This window comes from Aphis gossypii, chromosome 2 (assembly GCF_020184175.1).
Source record: "Aphis gossypii isolate Hap1 chromosome 2, ASM2018417v2, whole genome shotgun sequence".
NCBI lineage: Eukaryota > Metazoa > Arthropoda > Insecta > Hemiptera > Aphididae > Aphis > Aphis gossypii.
The window spans coordinates 8,712,236-8,732,683 of record NC_065531.1 but is presented as its reverse complement, the minus strand read 5'-3'; the positions used below and the strand labels follow the sequence as shown (position 1 = coordinate 8,732,683).

Sequence of the window (20,448 nt, the reverse complement as noted above, 5' to 3'; positions counted from 1 at the left end):
TTTTTATATTTTTTTTCACCCCATTTTCCGTCCCTTCATGTCCGACGCAATGCCGTTGTATGATTAAGCATGAATGATAGCCCTCCGGTGCAGGAATTAGCAGCTGTGTGCAAAGTGCCAGTAAATTGTCGAGCATTTATTTAAGCCTTGCGCTTGGGATACATGCGTATCTATCTATCTATCTATCTCTCTCTATATATATATATATATATATATATAACTTGGAGTGCGTGTGTGTGTGTGTGTGTGTGTGTGTGTGTGTGTGTGAAAATGAGTATTTTTAACGGGCGTGTCGTCGCTATACCGTCGCCGTGAGAGGTACACCAGGTGCGGCGGAGTTTTGTGCCCCGACGATCGTTTGTCATCGCACGCGGTCGGCAGATTATACACGGTGGCGTCGCGGAGGAGCCGTTTTAAACGCACAGACGTGTAATCATTAGTGTCCACACTCTATCCCATCCTATAATTTAGGTCTATTGCATAGGCATAATTGTGTTTCACCCGTTAGGTAACCGCACCAGGGTTCGAATATGTCAAAAGAACATAATTTCAATTTTAAAATCGACCGATATCAACCACAATTGGAATTTTTCATCATAAAGGTGGAAACCATCTAAAATATTAACTAAAGTAAAATAACGATTTTAATCAGATTACTGATAACTGCAATTTGTATAAATAATAGAGGTGTACGGCATATGGTGGTGATAGAACAGTAGATCTTGTCATATTATCAGTCACACTGCAAGTGAATTTGCGTTAACACTTATAACATCTTATCTTGATACGCTCCAAGGCAACGACAATATGTCCATATCCGAAATTTAATTCTGCTGGTACTGTCACCTTATGACGAGAAATAATGGTGTACGTTTATTATTTAACGTACGTTGTACATTCCTTTTGAACGTCTTATGACCATATGATAGGTATGTACTCGTATATCTCGACGTCGCGCTGTAAGAACTTATAAGGACGTTAAACATTTAACAACATTAAACAGCATAGTACAAAATATTGTCTTTGAAGATATTTTTTCTATGAAAAAAACTGACATACTATATGTTTATATATTTTACTTTGATATTTAAGTTACAGTTATAGCTCAAATAACACAAGTTTTCAAGACCTCCTTAGGTATTTACCATATCCATAATAACAGCCGGACTATCTACATGTACAATAATCTTTTATCATGAAATTGCTTTTTTCCTGTTGAAACACTAGTACCTATGCCAAGAGTTTAAGCTGTATATTATGCATTATCATAAAACTTGTACAGGAGTATATTTTTGCCTTCGAAATTCTCCATAAGTTGTTTCTTAAAATTTTTGCATCACTTACATTTTATATTTTACAAATAAGTGGTTATAATTGTATTTTTTTTCATTCGATACAATAAGGGTAGTTTATAGCCTCTATCAAACGGGAACTCGTTAACGTGTCCGTAAATGACGGATTCTCCGCGAGTACTTGACAGTCCACATATCAATTGTAATTTATAAGACATATAGTACTTATCATCGTTTATAAAAGTTACAGACATTTTAAAATCATTGTACATGAACCATTTGTAACTAATATCAGTACCTATTAAAATAGTATTACATAATAAAGTAATTAAACTGGTTACGATTGAGTATGTCTTAATTTTTTATCCTTTCAGTTAAGCCCAGTCGAAGTTAAATAACCACGGACACACACAAAAAAAAAAAAAACAGTACTACTGAGCATCAAATTCACCAACATTGTTGTAAATATATTGTGGTGTATCTTTATAATTTGTTCAATCTTCAAATGTTATATAAAAATTCTTAAATTTTTATAATTTTATTAAATAATAACATTCACTATTTGATGAAAGCCTAATACCTAATCCATCATCCTTAACTTAAATTATTTTTTTTATAAATATTATACTACTCACTAAATTTAAACATTTGTAAATCTTTCACTTACAACTTCATATAATCAGATTTTAAAATGTCGATATCTAAAATTTAAAACATAGTTTAAAGCACCAGTTTTTTCATATGTTAATAAAAGTTTTTTTGAATAAGTGTTTGATAGAATTGTCGTTTTCAAAAATTTAGTCTGTTAAAAGGTATGGTAAAAAAGATGTTACTAAGCAGGATAATAAAACTGTAATATTGAATATCTGATATTCACGTTCCTTCAAGATTTTTCAAGAGTAATTCGTTGCATTTTAAGTTTTCCATTTATTATACTCAGTCAAATTTAACAAAATAATATATTTAAATGTGGAAGAATACATAGCTATTATCTGTGAAAATTATACAATTTGTAACACGCATTTGATAAATACTGTAACTAAAAGAAAATAACCTCTTCTCTTGATGTATAAATATGTGTAGCTACTCTGATAAACTATACTATATAATAGAAACATACAAATAAAATTTTATTTTATCTGTTATAGTTATCAATATTTGTAAAAACCGCATTCAAAAGTGACTTAACATCATAAATAAATATTCGTTTTCAAAATTTAAGGTTTTTTTTTGGTTAAAAATGTTATATTCTTTTTTAAATATACGATATTTTTATTGTAGGTATTCACCTCATTTATAAATTTAAGTTTTAAAAAAATGATGATTTATAAAGATATATATAAATTAGATTTTTTCCTATGAAAATAAATGCATAATATAATAGTTTAAAAAAATGATGTTTATTAGCATATATTTTTGTTTTATATATTATTTTAATTCATACAATCTATTACACTAGGTTTATGTATTATATTATGTTCGTAGTATTTATGTCTTAAAATATATTTTATTTGTTATCACAGCACACGGTGGAAACGCAGGGACCGAGTGTTACTTAGCTGTACATTTGGAGCACTATCAATGTTGGCCAAAGAAACAGGGCTAATGGTCCTGTTAGTAAATCTGGCTTATGACATATACTCTTCATGGGGTCATATTAAAAAGTAAGAAAAATAAAATATTTTTTAAAAATTTGGTAATAAAAATCAATTAATTTTTAAATACTTTTTTTATATTTATATTTCATTTTTAATATGTGATTTATATTTCATGCTTCAAATAATTTTAAACTTAATATGAACATTGCAATTACATAGAGTGTGAAATAGTCTTTTTTTTTAAAGATATAAGTTTGTCTAAAGATTTAGTTACCCTTAAATTGGTTTGGAAATTTCCTGGAAAAAAACTAAAAAAATAATTGGCTTTAAATTATATAGGTACAAAAACAGTTATTTAAATATTTTTTTCTTCTTGAAATTATATTTCAAAAAATTATATTTACCATTTTTTTTTTTTTTTTTTATTAATTTGCTTGTCTGAAGTTAAATTACATTCCTTATTCAAATTTAATTTATGTATTGTATGTATTATACAACTAAGTAATTTACTTAGTAACTTCTAAGTAATTTTAGTATTTAAAAAATAAAATAATATATGTTTGTTGAGTAATGTCTAGTGTTTTCATAATACTTGTTGAATTTAAAACAATATTTGATTTTTAGGTCATTGGTAGAACACAAGCAGACTGAGGAATATAACTCATTCACAAGAAGGGCTCCAAAAACTATAGCAGCAGTAAGTTTTTTATTACATTTCTAAAATTTAATTTATAATTGGTATCTTATTATTTCAATAAATATTAAATATAATATAACATATTATTATTTAAAACAATTAAATGTAATTTAAAATTAAATTAAAACTATTATTTTGACTGATAAATTTAATTTAATAGAGACAAAAAATATTTTAATTATTGAATGGTTTAAGAAATTCTGTTATATGAATTAATATAGATTTATATAATAATATGTCAATTTTTTTTAGTAGTCTTCCATCAATAGTATTTATTTTGTGATTAACTGTTTCTATATAAACTAAGATAATGGCATTCCAATTTGTAATCCATATAAATTAAGTTACATTCGTTTTACAACATTTTATAAACTTTAACTTCTTTAGTAAATCAATTATATTTAATTTTTTTTTTTTTTTATAGTTTTAATATTCTTAATCGCTATTATACGCATTATTTACTAAATTTAACTATACCTATAAATTGTAATATTCTAATATGGAAATTACAAAACCAAAAACCACTTGTCATCACTCACTTTAGATATTAATTTTATCTTAATAAATGTTATAGATTGTAATTTCATGTATGCTTATTTTAAACTTTTCAGACAATTGCACTCTTAACGTTTCGACTATACATGTTACAAGGCAGTTTACCGAAATTTACTGAGCCGGACAATCCTGCAGCGTTCCATGACAGCTCGAGAGTCAGGTAAATACTATAAATACTGTTTAGCAATACGCAATAATATTCTTTATTATCAAACATTTAGTAGTTTTTGACATCTTGGAATTCGATAAATATAAATATAAAAAAAAAAATGAAATAAACGAACTTAAGCAATAAAATAAAAACAAAACTAAATAGCTTCAAAAACTTATTAAAAGTTTGGTTTTATGTTGTACACATGATTACTTATTAAAGCATAATTTAACAAATAGCTTATGAAATCGTTTAGGAAAAAATAAAGTAGCATTACGGTATATTTATTTATTTATGACTAAAATATTATAAAAATTATTAAGTTTATTTAAATTCAAATAATATTATATTCAATTTTGAAAATTATTTAAATTATTTAATTTAAAAACGTTCATTTTTTTCCAGACATATTTGGAAGTGTTATGTACAAAAAATAAAATTAATTTAAATATATAATTTATAAATTAATGATTTCTCATAATATCTTAGTTCTAAACGTGTCAATAGCTTTATAGTTTCACACGATATTTGTAAATGTCAATGAAAACTAATTTACTAAAAAAAACCATAATATTTAAATTAATCAAAAAAATACATTTTAAATATATCAATAATACTATATATTATATTTTCTTTTTGATGTCTCTAAAAAAGTGATTTTATTTCATTTGCATTGGTTGTTTTAAAATGATGGGGAGTGGTGACAGTTAAGCATATTAAGATATCCAGAGATATTTAATATAGTGACTAATCTGTAGATATTTAAAAATCCAGGAATCGATTGAAGTTTTTATTATGATTATTATTACCTACAAAATATTTACAAAGTAAATAAATTAAGTATTAGATATAATAACCTGTATCGCAATCATACAGAATTCAGTTACATAATATGAAGTGTGTTAATGCCTATAGTTTATACACTGAACTAACTGTTCACATTACATTATTTTGACAATATTCCTTATAGCTAACTATGTGGAAATAATAGTTGTATCAATTATAAATTATTAGTCGCGTGCCTGATATACAGCTTATTCAATTAATACATAGGTGATGGGTAATATAATTTTTACACTATTATAAAAATATATAATTATATTATAATATTAATAAATTGTATTATTATTAATGTGCATGTATGGGAAATATGAAAGTATAATATTATATAATCAAATATATGTACTAAGTACTTACTACAGCAATATTTGAATACCAACCCCTCATTTTTAAAACAATATTATTTAATATTGCATGTATTGTGTATAATAATAATAAATGCATATTTTAAAATTCAATTAATATTTTAATATTTATTAAAATTATATCCCAATGATATAACAATATAATACAGACAAAAACTATATCCATAATACACTGTTATAATCATTATTTTAGAATTGATTATATGAATATTACATTTTATATTTTAAAAGCTGAGTACTTATCAAAACCAATATGTTGATAAATTATCGAACAAACTTTATTACTAATTATATGATAAGTATTTAATATCTTCATCGGCTAATCATACTTATTTTAAATAAAAAATAACAAATTTAATCTGTTTAGTTACCTAACCATCTTTTCTCATACAACTAATGTAGTAGTGCATTGAAGTCTTGCAGATATAATTAATGTGACAGACACTCGAACCAAATACGTCAAGTGTTTAGTAGAGAGATATGATCGAGTAGGTACTATTTTTAAATTGGATCCATTTCGGAACCTCTTCTAACGCAAAAGAATCATTAAGAAAAAAAATATACACATATATTTGAATTTTGCAGATCAATATTATATTAAGTCATGACAAAAATAACTGTGGATGGTAAAAATAACAATTTTCTCTGTCTGATATATATATATATATGTATAATAATATATAAGTATGGTTTCTGTTAACTACAACTAATTAATGGGCAAAAGGTAATTGTTTAGCAATGATTGGCGGTGAGGTAGTCCGCAACCGAGGATTTTGGTCCATTGAATGGTTTTGGTAGTAGAACTATGCAAGAACCACAGCATCCCTTTGTCCCTGCCCCGTTAAATGGCTCCCCGTCGAATAATTTATTGTGTATCTTATACGAGAACAACCCCTATGTGCATTCAAAGCAGTTAATATTAAATTCTGTTGTGGACGACGAGTATAGTACGAGAAGGGGACGCTTATGCCGCCACCAGGTTTTGGAATGTTCAAAATGGACATATTTCAGAACCCATTTATACAAGGAAATTCCGCCGACCGATAAATTTAACAAGTGGGTAAGCTACAGTACCCGGGGTTATCATTGTCCGGTATCGTGGGCATTGGGAATTCCAAAAGGTTATTTGTTTGCCACTGTTTGATACACTGATAAATTTACCTCGCAAAAATAAGTGTATATTACTGAATTTCGGAAACACCTTGAAACTTAGAGTTATGTTTGTTGTATAAATATATTTCATTTTATTTGACTGAACGTTATGTTGAAGATTTCTTATTAATTAATTTTCATTAACACAAAAATATATGTATTTTATATTTATAAAAGCTATATAATATATTATATATATATATATAAATCTATAAATTTATGTAATATATTTAGATAATTAATCTAAAAAATAAGAAGATTTTTTTTAATGATGTATTATTAATATAGGTAGCTATATGAAGAAAATCAAAAAATAATTATAATAAAAATAGTAAAAAATGTTATTTTGTAATGACTAAAAATTATGTAAAATACATATTTTCAAAAATGTTAGTGATTTCTAAAATAATTAGTGTTATGTTAAATTGATTACTCCAAATAATATAGGTAATAGCATGTATAAAAAACAAAAAAAAAGTAATAATTCAAATTGTATTAGCAGTACTTACATTATTATAATATTGATACACAATTGATTGCAATGTTATCTATAAAAACAAATTTATTGTTAAAAATAAATCTATATAGCTATTATAGTAACTTATGCTGAAATGGTTATATGGTATACCTAGTTAGTGGAATTATAGCTCAGATAAAGTTTGGTGCACAAGCAATTTTTAATGAAAATTTAATTTTTGTCTTTTTAAATTAAAGATCGTAAACGTTCTATATGACTTGAATAATATAATATATAATATGTAATATTTTATTACGAAATTAAGGATTTGGAATGAACAATCGAACAAAATTTTCTTAAGGATAATAATTATTGTGCATTTTTAATTCTAATTTATTTGAAAAGTGATTTATTTATATTACTATTAATAGAACATTCTTAACATTTTTTAGATTCTGAACGAAGTGATGAATTTATTGATTTTACAAGACGTGTGTTATTTATTTATTTATTGTGTCTGTATACAGCATAACTTGTAGGTATAATTCTTCAATTTAAAATTTCAGGGGTGGTTTCCAGTGCAAAGTTAATATCTTTGGTACATTATAGAAGTGAAAAGTAAAAATTGTCCAATATTTTTCAAAAATATCGGGAAAAATCAAAGAAAAAGAAACGTAAAACGAGAATTTTTACGCAAAACCAGTTTTCAAAAAAATCCATTTTTTTTATATGGTTGTAACTCAAAATTAAATCAATGTAAATACTTGAAATGTTCATCAAATGTTTATAATAGAAGTATCTATATACAGTTAAATTAAAAAAAAAAAAAATTGTTGTTTATAGAAAACTGAAAACTGATGTTTTTGTCGATAAAAGAATTTCGGATGCCCGAAAAAACTTAAAAATTTGATACAAAATCTCTTATAAGCCGTTCTTATTGTAGTTAAAAATCAAAAATCATTAGTCACTGTTCTTTTTTATTAGCGTTTGAAGTTCAATTATCAATAAAAATTCGTCAACATCATGAATATTTACAAATTATTTTGTAGTAAAAATATATAAATAATATTATTATAAAGCTAGATTTATATAACTATTATAACAACCATATTGTGTTTATCATAGTAATTATGCCACATATTATAATAACATCTGCTACTATGTTGTTATATATCAGGGGTGGCCAAACAGCGTCTCGCGAGCCGCATGCTGCTCGCCACATAGACTTTTGTGGCTCGCATCTTATCTCATTTTTTACGAAAAAAAATTTTTATATGAATTTATGTATTATAAATATAACATATGACCTTTTTTTTTTTTACATTTTGGCTCTTCTAAATTTATTAATACATTTGGTGGCCCGCGAGTCTCTTCTCGCAGGCCACCCCTGTTATATATTATATAATAATAAAAAAAAAGTTACTATATACTATGCAAATAAAATACGTAAAAGCACAAGAGATAACGTAACAGTAAAGTTAAATTGTATAATATTGAAAAAATGTTATTTACTTGATTTATTGAGTTAACTCGTATAGAGTTAAATATAATTAATAAAAATATTTTAATTTTTATGTTATATGGTTTATCGTATAATAGGTTAAACCGAATCAGATAATTTTGATAGTAATATAATAATATTATTTATGCTAAGTAGATAATATTATGTATTATAGTAATGAAGGTTTGTTCATAGTACATTCTACATACCAATTATTATCTGAAAGGCAAATAAATTAACTACAAATAATTTTATTTGGATAGAAATTAAGCCAATATGTAAAAAAATGAACAAGTATCATAATATTTTTGACCAAGTTCTTATCTGTGTTTACAATTTCTATTAAGAATAAACAAATGATGAAATAAAATTGAGTTAAGTGAATTTGTCTACTCTTAGTCTCTTATATTTTGTGTCAGTACATAAATAAAATGTACCTTTGTAATTAATTCAAAATTAAACTATAAATCTTATTAAATAATAGACAATTATAGATTTATTGCTCATCGGTTCCTTCAACATAAAAACGGCTTCAAGAGACTCTACGAGGGCTAGAATTAAATTAAATTTGCTTACATTATTAAAACTCATCTAAAGCCCTCTAACCTTAGTCGTACCACTTGATTTGTATTTAATTACTAACACTCCACAAACTATAGTTAACTGCTAAATTTTACCACTCGATTGAAATAACAAACTACCTTTACATTAAATTTAAATCAATTGATATTAAAAAAGTGACCATGCGATATATTATTTCAAGAGAATATTTCTCTGTATAATTATTTATTATTTTCTTTGGTTAACACAAATAGATTGAATAAATACAATCTATACATATCTATCTATCTATGTATACTTACTTAATTTGATTTATTTTAATATATTGTAATTAATTAATAAATAAAATAATCTATAAATATTCGATTATAGTTAGTTGAATAATTTGGATTCACAACCCTACTATTATTTATGAACTAAAGTAAATATTTGTATACCTTAAAGAACAAATACACAATTAATTGATTTTATTTTTATAATATTGTATTTTATAAATAAAGAATAATTTTTCATCAAATTATTTAATAATAATTTGTCATAATTTAAACTAGTTGCCTCAATTTCATAAACGCTACGATCATAATATATTATAAAACATACAAGTAAGTAACCAAAAGAAAAAAAATAATGACGTGGACTTGGTAAGAATATAAAACAAACAATAATTTTATACTACATTTTTCATTCAAAGTTTGAGATATAGAATTTTAACTAAGATACTATAAAAACGTATAAACCATATAATATAAGTATATAAATTATTAAATAAATATAATTTAAATTAAATTGACATTTTATTTCTACAGTTGTTGTTGAATAATCTAAAATGTTTTCCTTCCAAACTTGAATTTCAATAAAATTTTGTTGTTTGTTATTATTTTTTTTTACAAAACGGTCTTTGAAATCAAAAAAATTACCTACTATAATGAAGATGAATGAAATGTTACAATCAATACCTATTCAAAAAAAATGTATATTTAACCTGTTAACAATAAGGTATTAAAAACTATTTTTTTATTACTTATAATACGTATAATTATTGTAATAAATTTTAAAATAAAATAATTAAATAGTTACAGTGTTTTTGCTCATATATATTGTTATTTAGATTGATTTGAATAGTAAGTTTTATATATGAAATTATGTTTTAATACATGCTGCTTTTATTTTATTTTTACTGAATATTATAAAATATATAATATCCTATTGATTAATAACAATATCATTACAGTTGATTTATTTTAAATTTAACACAATTGTTATAAGACGTCTAAATAATATGTAGGTTCACCACGATTACTTTTAACTAAATTCGCATAGCTTTATTATTTATCGTCAAAGTTTTGAAATATCATGATTAGGTATGTATACGTAAATAATATAGTTATTTGTATTATATATTATGCATTATTACGCAACTTAAATTGTATTCAAAATATAATTTTAAACCAACTTTAGTAGAAACTAAACACTATTATACTATATTATTTAAAAAGTTAATGAAATGGATATAGAGTATAGTCTAATATTATAGAAATTTATCTACATTTATTATCACCTTGATTTCTACAAGACTATTGAAATATTGAAAATTCACGTAAATATAATGTAGAACAAACAATTTTATGTTTGTTAATAAAAACGATACTGAAATTTAAACGAATAAAATATTCATATTTCCGTTCAACCTTTAAAATATTATAAATATTATTTAATGTTAAATTTAATTATACATGCTTTTTTTTTAAAATTTATTCCCTGATAATTAGTAAATAATTGTAATAAAATTCAAAACTATTTGTACAATTAACAATAATTGCATACTAAGAAACTTATTTAAGACAATTATTAAGAAAGAAGTATGTTGAGCTAATAATATTATATTCGCTAGGTAATACATAATACAAGATGTGTACAAAACTGATTATTTTGTAATATTATTATCTCAACAGTAAGAAAATTATTAAAAATTTACAATCGTAAATAACATTTAAACTTCCAATTCACTTGTGTATAAGTTAGTTTTTAGATTTTTGTTAATATTTTATCCATAGAATATTACATGCATAATTTATTATAGTTGGCGAATACATTAATATTTTACTTTGTAACCAAAAATTATGTATATGAAATATTATATAGGTACCTACTTTTGACATTTTTAATTAATTTATTAGCCTCATATTTGTTTAAAATTCGTGGAGATTTTTCGTCCACAAGCAGTATAATAACACTTTTTAACTCATTAACCATACTTACAAAAATATGTCTTTAAAATAGTTTAACGTTATTATAAAGTTGGTTTTGTATTGAAAAATTTTAATTTTTGTTATAATTTTAAGTGATTGAATTTAACATACTACCAATAGACATAATTAATTATAGTTGTATATGATTTAAGGAGTTAGTTTTTTTTCTAATTTAACTTTGAACTAAATTAGTCATACGCCACCATAAAGAATGTAAATACATTACTCTGTAGTCTGTATTATAGTTTTTATATTTACCTAGATTTGTTATAAGAAATTAAATTAATCTTAATAAGATCAGAATTATAATATTATCACTATTTATAAATAATATTAATACTATAATATTATAATATCAGTTCTTTATACTTGTTATACTGCGTATTATACATAATATATTTGAAAATGTATACACTATACATTATTAATTTAATCGTGTACTGATGCATATAAATTATGTATTGATTTAACTTTAAATTTAAATATATTTTCAAGTACATTGTCTAAAAAAATAGACAAGATAAAGTGCTAATTATAAGAAAATTAAAACATGTAATTTATTTCAATACCCTAGAATATAGAGTATCAGTCAATACTTAATTTAAGAAATGACAAAAACATAGCTTAATGACTTTTAGGCACTTAGAGTTTCTTGGGCGCAGTCCAATGGGGATGATCGCCAAGTCTTTTAGATAGAATGAGATGATATTTGTTTTGTCTGTTGAAAACTGAGAATATTCAAAGAGTTGATAGTTGGTAGGACAAATACGAGACATTTTCGTGCAAAAAGTAAGTAAAGCTCGTGCTCTATGATATGTGAGTACACTTTAGGCGTGTATATGGTGACCAATCTAAATATTACTATAGTAACGTTTGATGTAGCTTAACAATAACATAGTGAATAATATTCTAAGATTCACCACCACATGGTCTATTGAATATAGAAGTGTGATTTATTATAGCGATGGAAAAATATTTTTTTTTCGGGGAGGAAAATATCAAATCGTATTTTTTTCAAATTATTTTATGACCGTAATTATTAAGCGATAGAGTACCATCACACACACAACATCAACCATTCGTATATGTATTGTTATGAGTATTATTATTGTTGTTTTTTTGTTTTACCATGTGGTTCCTCTACAATAATTTACACAATACACTTCCCTTTCAAATACATACATTTTAAACTCTGTTTGTTTGTTTTCTGATATTCATACAAATTTTATAATTATTGAAATACATTTAGAATGGTTTACAAATATCTGTTTTAACGATATTGATTACTTTTAAGTGAGAAATACATCGAAGTATAACAATTATATTTTTCCATAAAGATGATTATAATTTATAGGTTTTTATTTAATGTTTAATATTGATTACTATCAAAGTATTAACAAAACAGGCCTCAGATGTTACTTTTCAAAAACTCGAGTATTAAAAGCCATTAATCTTATTTGAAACAAAAGAGGAATCGTAAAAGATTGTTTTCAATTATTGCTTTTAATCCTATTACATTCAATCTGAAGATGTGGATCACTACAACAGTATCCTATATATACAATATATCGGAAAGTCGTTTTAAAATCATTGTGGTTTATATTATACTTGCAGTATAAGACTGAGCTGACAATTTTCACCAAAGCCTGGAAACTCAAATATAGTTTAAATGTTTCAAACTCTATGCATTTTAACTAAAATTTAAAACTTACTTTGTTTTATCTGACCGTATTTGTTTTAATTTAATACCACCTCTATTATAAAAATTAACCCAGTTATTTTATTTTTATGTAATTCTCATTTTAATTATATACAATTATTCGATAAAATAAGCTATAATTAGAAAAAAACGTTTAATACACTGATATCACCAATGGATACTGACGATAAAATATACTAACAGTGGTCATGAACAATTATTGAATATATATATTTTATAAGAATTTTGAATTTATGTTATGGTCAATGTTAATTAATTGATCATAATGTGAGCATTAGTTTTATTCGTTATAATGTTCGTATTAAGGTGTACCTACTAGAGAAAAAATGTCATTGCAATTTTGCAGACTTTCAACTACATTCTCTAGGGATCGCTGCCAAGGGTATTTCCAAGGTTTTAATGTCCCCCCTAGACCTCACCAAATTTACTTACCCAACCGTACGTGTTCCGAATATCAGTAAATACAAGTGATATAAAAAAAAGCAACAAAATCGAGAGAAACAAAATTCTGCTCTCTATAAAACGATGGGAAATACGTCATTTTACGATGCCGGTGTTACATGTTTTCTTGTGGTTATTTAAAATTGTATACATCCCAAATAATAACTACTAAATACACACTTCTGAATAGTGTTTAAACTAATATTTAAAATGGTGTATTCACATTACGCTGTAATAAATAAAAATACAAAATGACAACGTTTTTTATAAAGAAATAAAGCACTAGATGTGGTATTACAATATTTGAAATTAATTATTAATATCACTACAATATGTATTTTATTTGGACAAAAGCGTAGGGTAGTAAATCAGGTATTATCATTTAAACTTATAATATTATTAATTATTATTACATACGTGTTTAATTTTAATACAATAACCATTTATTTATAAATCTCCTCTTGCACATCTTAACGTAATCGTTGTACATTTCAAATCATATACTATCATACAATATCTGTATGTATTATTTATTTATAAAATATTGCTTGTATATTTTATTTACTATTTGATATTCTGTAATGTAAACTAACATGAACTTTTTGTATGTACCAAATTGAATTACTTTCAGATAATTTAGTTATTTACCAATATTTTTGTTTTCTAACAATTAAAAAATAATCCTTCGATGATAGGGATTGAAGTGATTATTCATTCTACATAGCCACTAAGACTGTTGATAGATCTTTGTTATATTTAATAAAACTCTAATTATATCGTTAAGTACTCTATTAAATATAATACCCCAGTTAATTTTCTAATGAGAAGAGAAAAATAGAAAATACTTTGTTTTTATTAATACTAATATAGTAATAAATAACAACATATTATATAAGACATAAGTATATCATTTATAGTTTTTTAATCGTTTTTTCTTTTTTTTTTTTATATTTTATCCAACTTTTTTGTTTGATTATCAATATCCGCTAATTAATCTTGTAATCAAAAATAATTATTTAAAATAAATATTTTACATGTCATTAAATATAAGGTTTATATAATTAAAAGTAATTAATCAGAATTGATTTACCTATACTAAATTGAAAAAAAACAATGTTTTATAGATTCCTCAGCTACAGTTATGTGGCTGCATTCAACCTGTGGCTGATGTTATGTCCATCGGCATTGAGTCACGACTGGCAAATGAATTCACTACCGTTGGTCACGTCTCTAGACGATATCAGAAACATAGGAACATGTATAGCTGCAGCATTTTTGTTATGTACTACGTGCAAGATATTATCCGACATAGATGTAAGTTATACTGTATTGTACAATGTACATTCAACATAACTCTATATTTACATGTTAATTATTTCTCAAAATACTTTATTTTTTATGGTGAATACTAACATCATAATAATATTTAACAGTTGTTATGAGTTTTTCTAAAGATTCACTTTAAAACTATTGTTTATTAATTTGTATTTTACTATTATAATGCATCTACATATATACATATATATTATATATAACATATTATTTAACGCATTTAAAATAACTTATGATTTGAGTTTTTAACATAACCAAATTTATAAACATAAAACTTCTACAGACACATTCGTTGTTTATTGTTTCTTTATTTGTGTGAATACGAATATCAAGTTGAGTGACTGTTAAAAAAAAATATAAATAATATAAATGTATAAATGAATATATATATTTTTTTAAATGTAAAATGTTTAATGTTATATGCCATTTTTATTATTTATTCAATGTTTGGTTAATAATTGCTTATTGAAGTTTAAAATTTATTAGAATTATAATATAATTTCACGTTTAAAATATTTCCAAATTCACTAAAAAATAAGAATTCATTTGTTTAAATATAACATTTATTTATGCCAAAAAGTATGAAACTAACATAATAACGTTAAGTTAAGATAATATAGGTAACTAACTAAATGGCTATAATTAATGTAGGGAGATTTTGTGTGTGACACTATATAGTGCCAACAGGAATCCAGAAGGTGGACTTTCTATGAGTTATGTTTTCCGTCCTTAAACCTCCGTTTTTAGACCAGTATATTTACCCCCTCTACTCGTATAACCAACTTCAACTCGATGCCAATACATTTTCGGGTTCCTGTTTTCATTTAATGAAGGTGGCAGTGGGTAAATGTTAGTTTAATTCAAAACGGATACCAGAATTTTATGCACAATCAATTCGGGGAGGCATTTAATGATAAGAAGGAAAGGTCGACCTGGTGAGCTCGTTAACATTTGGTCGAAATATTTTGGCAAAGATAAACGCCAAAATAGGTCGACGGATGAAGAACATTAAATTAAGCATATTATATACATAGTCAAGCGTGCACGGAAGTCCCTCAGCGTAAGGAAAAAATTAATTATCTTTTCCATATGATTTTAATTTTATGATTTGTAATACATTAGTTCATTATTTCATAAATAACTGTTAGTCTATACACAGAAACCATGACGCTATTTACTATCTATAAGTTTCACAATTTCCGTTGTTTTTTATTATATTCAAGTATATAACATATTACAATATTACGAAACGTATATGGCTATAGGTATACATTAAATACACATAATAGCTCAATAATGCCAATTGCCACACTTCGAGATAATAATATTCAATCTATATGACACATTCAATTAAAATAGGCTTTCGTCGAATATTGTTTGGATTCCCCATGGACTTGCATGTACTCACATGAAAACAACGGTTATAACCAACAAACACGGTAGTCATTTGGCGTTGAAATTTTACGCTGTTCAAATATGTATAAAATAATTTTAGGCTCCATCATAAAATTCCCCATTGGCAGAAAATTATAATATTATTCTGTCTATTTTACGGAAAGGGGAAAAATATTCGTGGAATAAAAACGCTGTATTCGCGGGTTCAATTTACGGAACACTAACCTCGAGTTTTTTTTATTGTTATTGTTTGCGTGAAAAAAAAAGTCCCTTATATCCGTCCGCTATTGTAAGCATTTAGTAATTTACGCCACTGAGCACGTACATCGACACTGCTTCCGTTAATTTTGTTCTCCAAATAATAATTACAATAAAAACTCTGTCTTGTTGCTTCAGATATTGAAGGGAATCGAGATTATTATTATATAGCCATTTTAGCAAAACATATAATACATATAATAATTTAGCCAAACGTCTAGCACGGCTAAAATATTACAATTATTGCGTAGACCATGACTTAATATAAAGGAATTTAGTTCACACTTTTCTGGAACTCTCATGTGAAACTGTAATTGAATTGATTATATTAAATTAATACCATCATAAATATTATATAGATTTGAATCATTTCTCATTGACAAAAAATATTTAATATTATTTATTTTGTAGTACTTTATTTTTATTCCACATCTAGATTTTTATTAGATTTAAGTTTATGAGTTTTACCAATAAAATATAATATGACGTTATCAGAAAATTATATTAAATTAATGAAATCATAAATTTGGGTAGAACTTTGTTACGATGGAAAATTATAAAATATTTCTTAGCTTTTTTTTTTGTTTTGTTGCTCAGTATCAATAGTTATTTTATAATTTATTATTCCATCCGACTGCTCACTATCCATTATTGACAATATTTATATTTTTGTAAATAATTTAACCATTTTATTTTATTAAACTTAAATTGTTTTATCAATTATAATTTTTCTTAAGTCTTGACACTTATACATTAGAACTGAAATATAATTATAATTATATATGATGTATGCCATATATAATCGACGGTAAATGATATTACATAAACTTCATAACAGTTATTATATCAATAAATGTATATAATATTTATTTATTGATTAAAAATAATTTGAATGTTTTATTTTAATTTTTAGACCCAAAAACATAGTCCTCAAGTTTTGGCAGTTCTTTTACTTATTATCCCCTACATTCCTGCTTCCAATCTTCTAGTAACAGTAGGATTCGTGGTGGCTGAACGAGTACTTTATATACCCAGGTTAATATATTTTATTTTTAAATTGTTGTTATTTCTTGTTTTGTATATTTTATTTACTTCATATTATCATATTAAGGAACAATATTATTAAACCTATTAATGTATAATACTTTGTAAAAGTCCTCATTGTCTTGTGTAACTTATTAACAAACATAAAAGTGCAACAAATATTTTAGTTATAATTTAAAATAAAAATATATTGTATAAATAATAATAAGAATTTTGTATTATTCTTATTATCTATACATTTATAACTGTATTTCAATCGTACAAACAAATATGTATTATATTTAAAAAAAAATTTAATTTTAAAATAATTTATTTCACAGATTTTTTTAATTATATATTATTTTGTTTTATTTTCATTTTAATGCTAAATTTAAACTACCTAGTTGTATTGAGTACATTTTTCAAGGTATACATTTAATTTAAATAAAAAATAGTTCCAGATTTTTTTGATTTTTTTTTTTATAATTAATAAATTGCATTTTTTATGTTTTATCTAGTATAGCTATATAATTATTATTACATTTTTAATTTACAGTATGGGACTCATTTTGTTGTGTATATATGGACTTCAAACACTTTTAAATCACAAAAAAGCATCAAACTGGGTGGTCATTACGACGAAATTCTTTGTCGGTTTTACACTCTTAGTATTTGTGGCTAGAACCGTACTGAGGAACAGTGATTGGATGTCTAGACCGACTATTATTAAGTAAGTTAACACAGGAACAACTAAAATTTAAAATTTAATCGAAATTCAGTAAATATAGTAATTTTTTTAGCATAATATTATCATTATTTATGAAATATTACATATTGAGTATTTTTTATTTCCTACTATAAAGTTAAGGTATTTGTAGTTTCATATATATAAATATATATTTTTTTTTATTGACAAATTTAATTTTTTTTTAATGTGAATGTAACGAAGAAAAATCAATAGTACCTAATGCATATTTTATTTCAAATTCCTAAATGGTTCATATATTGAATCATCGTAGTATATTAAGTGATTTGACTTTTCAGGGCTGGTTTAAAGACTTTACCACACAATGCTAAAATGCACTATAACTGGGCGAATTACCAAAGGGACGTAGGGGACACGCAAACAGCTGTAAACCACTACAGGGAAGCGTTAAGGTAAGACTTTAAAAAAGCATTAACTCTAAAAATAATCATAAATAATGTTAGATAAACTAGAATGTTTTGTTCACACTATATATACGTAAAAATTTTATCAAAATTAAATAAGAACAATAACTGCAATATTGTAAATTGCGAGTACCTACGAATTACGGTAGCTGTAAATTATAATAATACGATCTTAGTCATTTAGATTACAAAAAAGGAAATTATAATTTCGTATAGCAATAAACACTTCTAGATTATGATTTTTTTGAATGCTGACAGCGGCGTTCGTATTAGTTTTTTTAGTTGTTTAGTGTTAAGACCGCTATATCTCCAAAACGTGCTTTTGCTCTTAAAAAATGAAAAGTCGTTGCAGTTTCAAAGCCACAAAGGAGGCGGGTATCTCAAACCATTTTTTAAAATGTGTGTATGTATATGTATATAAGCGAACATTTTTTTGTCTTCCGGAAAATAATTATTATTGCAAGACGTAAAAGACAACCATATCTCGGCGTCCCTTCTGTTTTTATCTTTGGTTATTTTTCACGAAGACGGTTGGGTATTAAAAAAACGAGTTTTATTGTGAAGATACTCTAACAGCGCGTAGACAATATTTATGACGAGGGATCCGAGGACTGTTTGTTTTTCTGTTAAAGGTTAAAACGTGCACAAAGCGCAAGATAAACTGCCGCTGTTATGCGTGACATGTTAAAATATAAATAAGCTCCATTGGGATATAACGAAAACTTCGGTGAAGCATAAATTATACTTTTTGTTTATATTATCCTCTTACTGATAGTGGCTTCACTACGCTTGATTACATTGTGTTTAATAGTTTCAATTGTTAGGATTTAGTATAATTATTTTGCTTTTTTAAACAAGTTGATTTTTTACTAACATTATTTTTACGATCGTTTTCAGTCATATTATGTAAGAAAAGATTAAAACATTAAAAACGATTTCAGCGCTTAGCTATAAATATTTTGAAACAATTTTGTTTTTAAAATTTGGTACTGAATAGGTATATATTTTTATAATTTATTAAGGTAATATTTAAATCTTATGTATTACATTATAACCTTAGCATTCATTCAATATTTTTTTTAAGTATTTCAAAACAAAAACAACCGTTTCTGTAAAAAATATTTAAAAAAAAAACAATTTTTAAATTTATAACTACCAATTGAAAGCATAAAAGTTTAATTTAAAGCTCGAGGTTCAGTAACTATTTTGTTGTAATTCTATTTAATTTGTCTGGCTAAAACAATATTTTCTATGTCGTTGTCAGACAAACTTTTAAGCTTTTAATCATTCGTTTTCGTGCATTTTATTCCCCTCGGGCTACAGCATTTAAACAATCATTCAGCTTCCGTGAGGCATTTCCAAATACTGCCAACAATTGTGGAGTATATGTGGGTTTTTAGTTTCTGCACAGTGATCACAACTAAAAACCGAGTTCGTGAGAAATTCGATGATGATGGTTTTCAAACAAATGCGTTCATTTATTTCGTGTTTTGTAATTTGTATGCAAATTAACATCTCGATGTTGTTTTAAATACCTACTTTGTAAAATAATTCAACACACATATTTAAAACACCATTAAGAGTAGTATGAATCTTATGCTCTTCCATCCCCGAAAACTTAACATGAGTATTCATTTCCTGTTGGCAAACAATCTCCTTATCGTCCACCCGGTCTAAGACTTTACACATAA

General features: G+C 24.9%; 1 protein-coding gene across 3 annotated transcripts in view; it reads left to right on the top strand.

Moving 5' to 3' along the window:
• LOC114124924 (protein O-mannosyl-transferase TMTC1-like) overlaps positions 1 to 20,448 on the top strand; it is an 89,990-nt gene that overhangs the window by 25,211 nt on the left and 44,331 nt on the right. For all 3 annotated transcript variants that reach the window (XM_027988370.2, XM_050199548.1, XM_050199550.1), the window contains exons 4-10: positions 2,816 to 2,956; positions 3,515 to 3,587; positions 4,199 to 4,302; positions 14,704 to 14,893; positions 17,478 to 17,599; positions 18,144 to 18,317; positions 18,632 to 18,745. In XM_027988370.2, the coding sequence (XP_027844171.1) occupies positions 2,816 to 2,956; positions 3,515 to 3,587; positions 4,199 to 4,302; positions 14,704 to 14,893; positions 17,478 to 17,599; positions 18,144 to 18,317; positions 18,632 to 18,745 (918 nt within the window). The remainder of the gene's footprint in view (positions 1 to 2,815; positions 2,957 to 3,514; positions 3,588 to 4,198; positions 4,303 to 14,703; positions 14,894 to 17,477; positions 17,600 to 18,143; positions 18,318 to 18,631; positions 18,746 to 20,448) is intronic.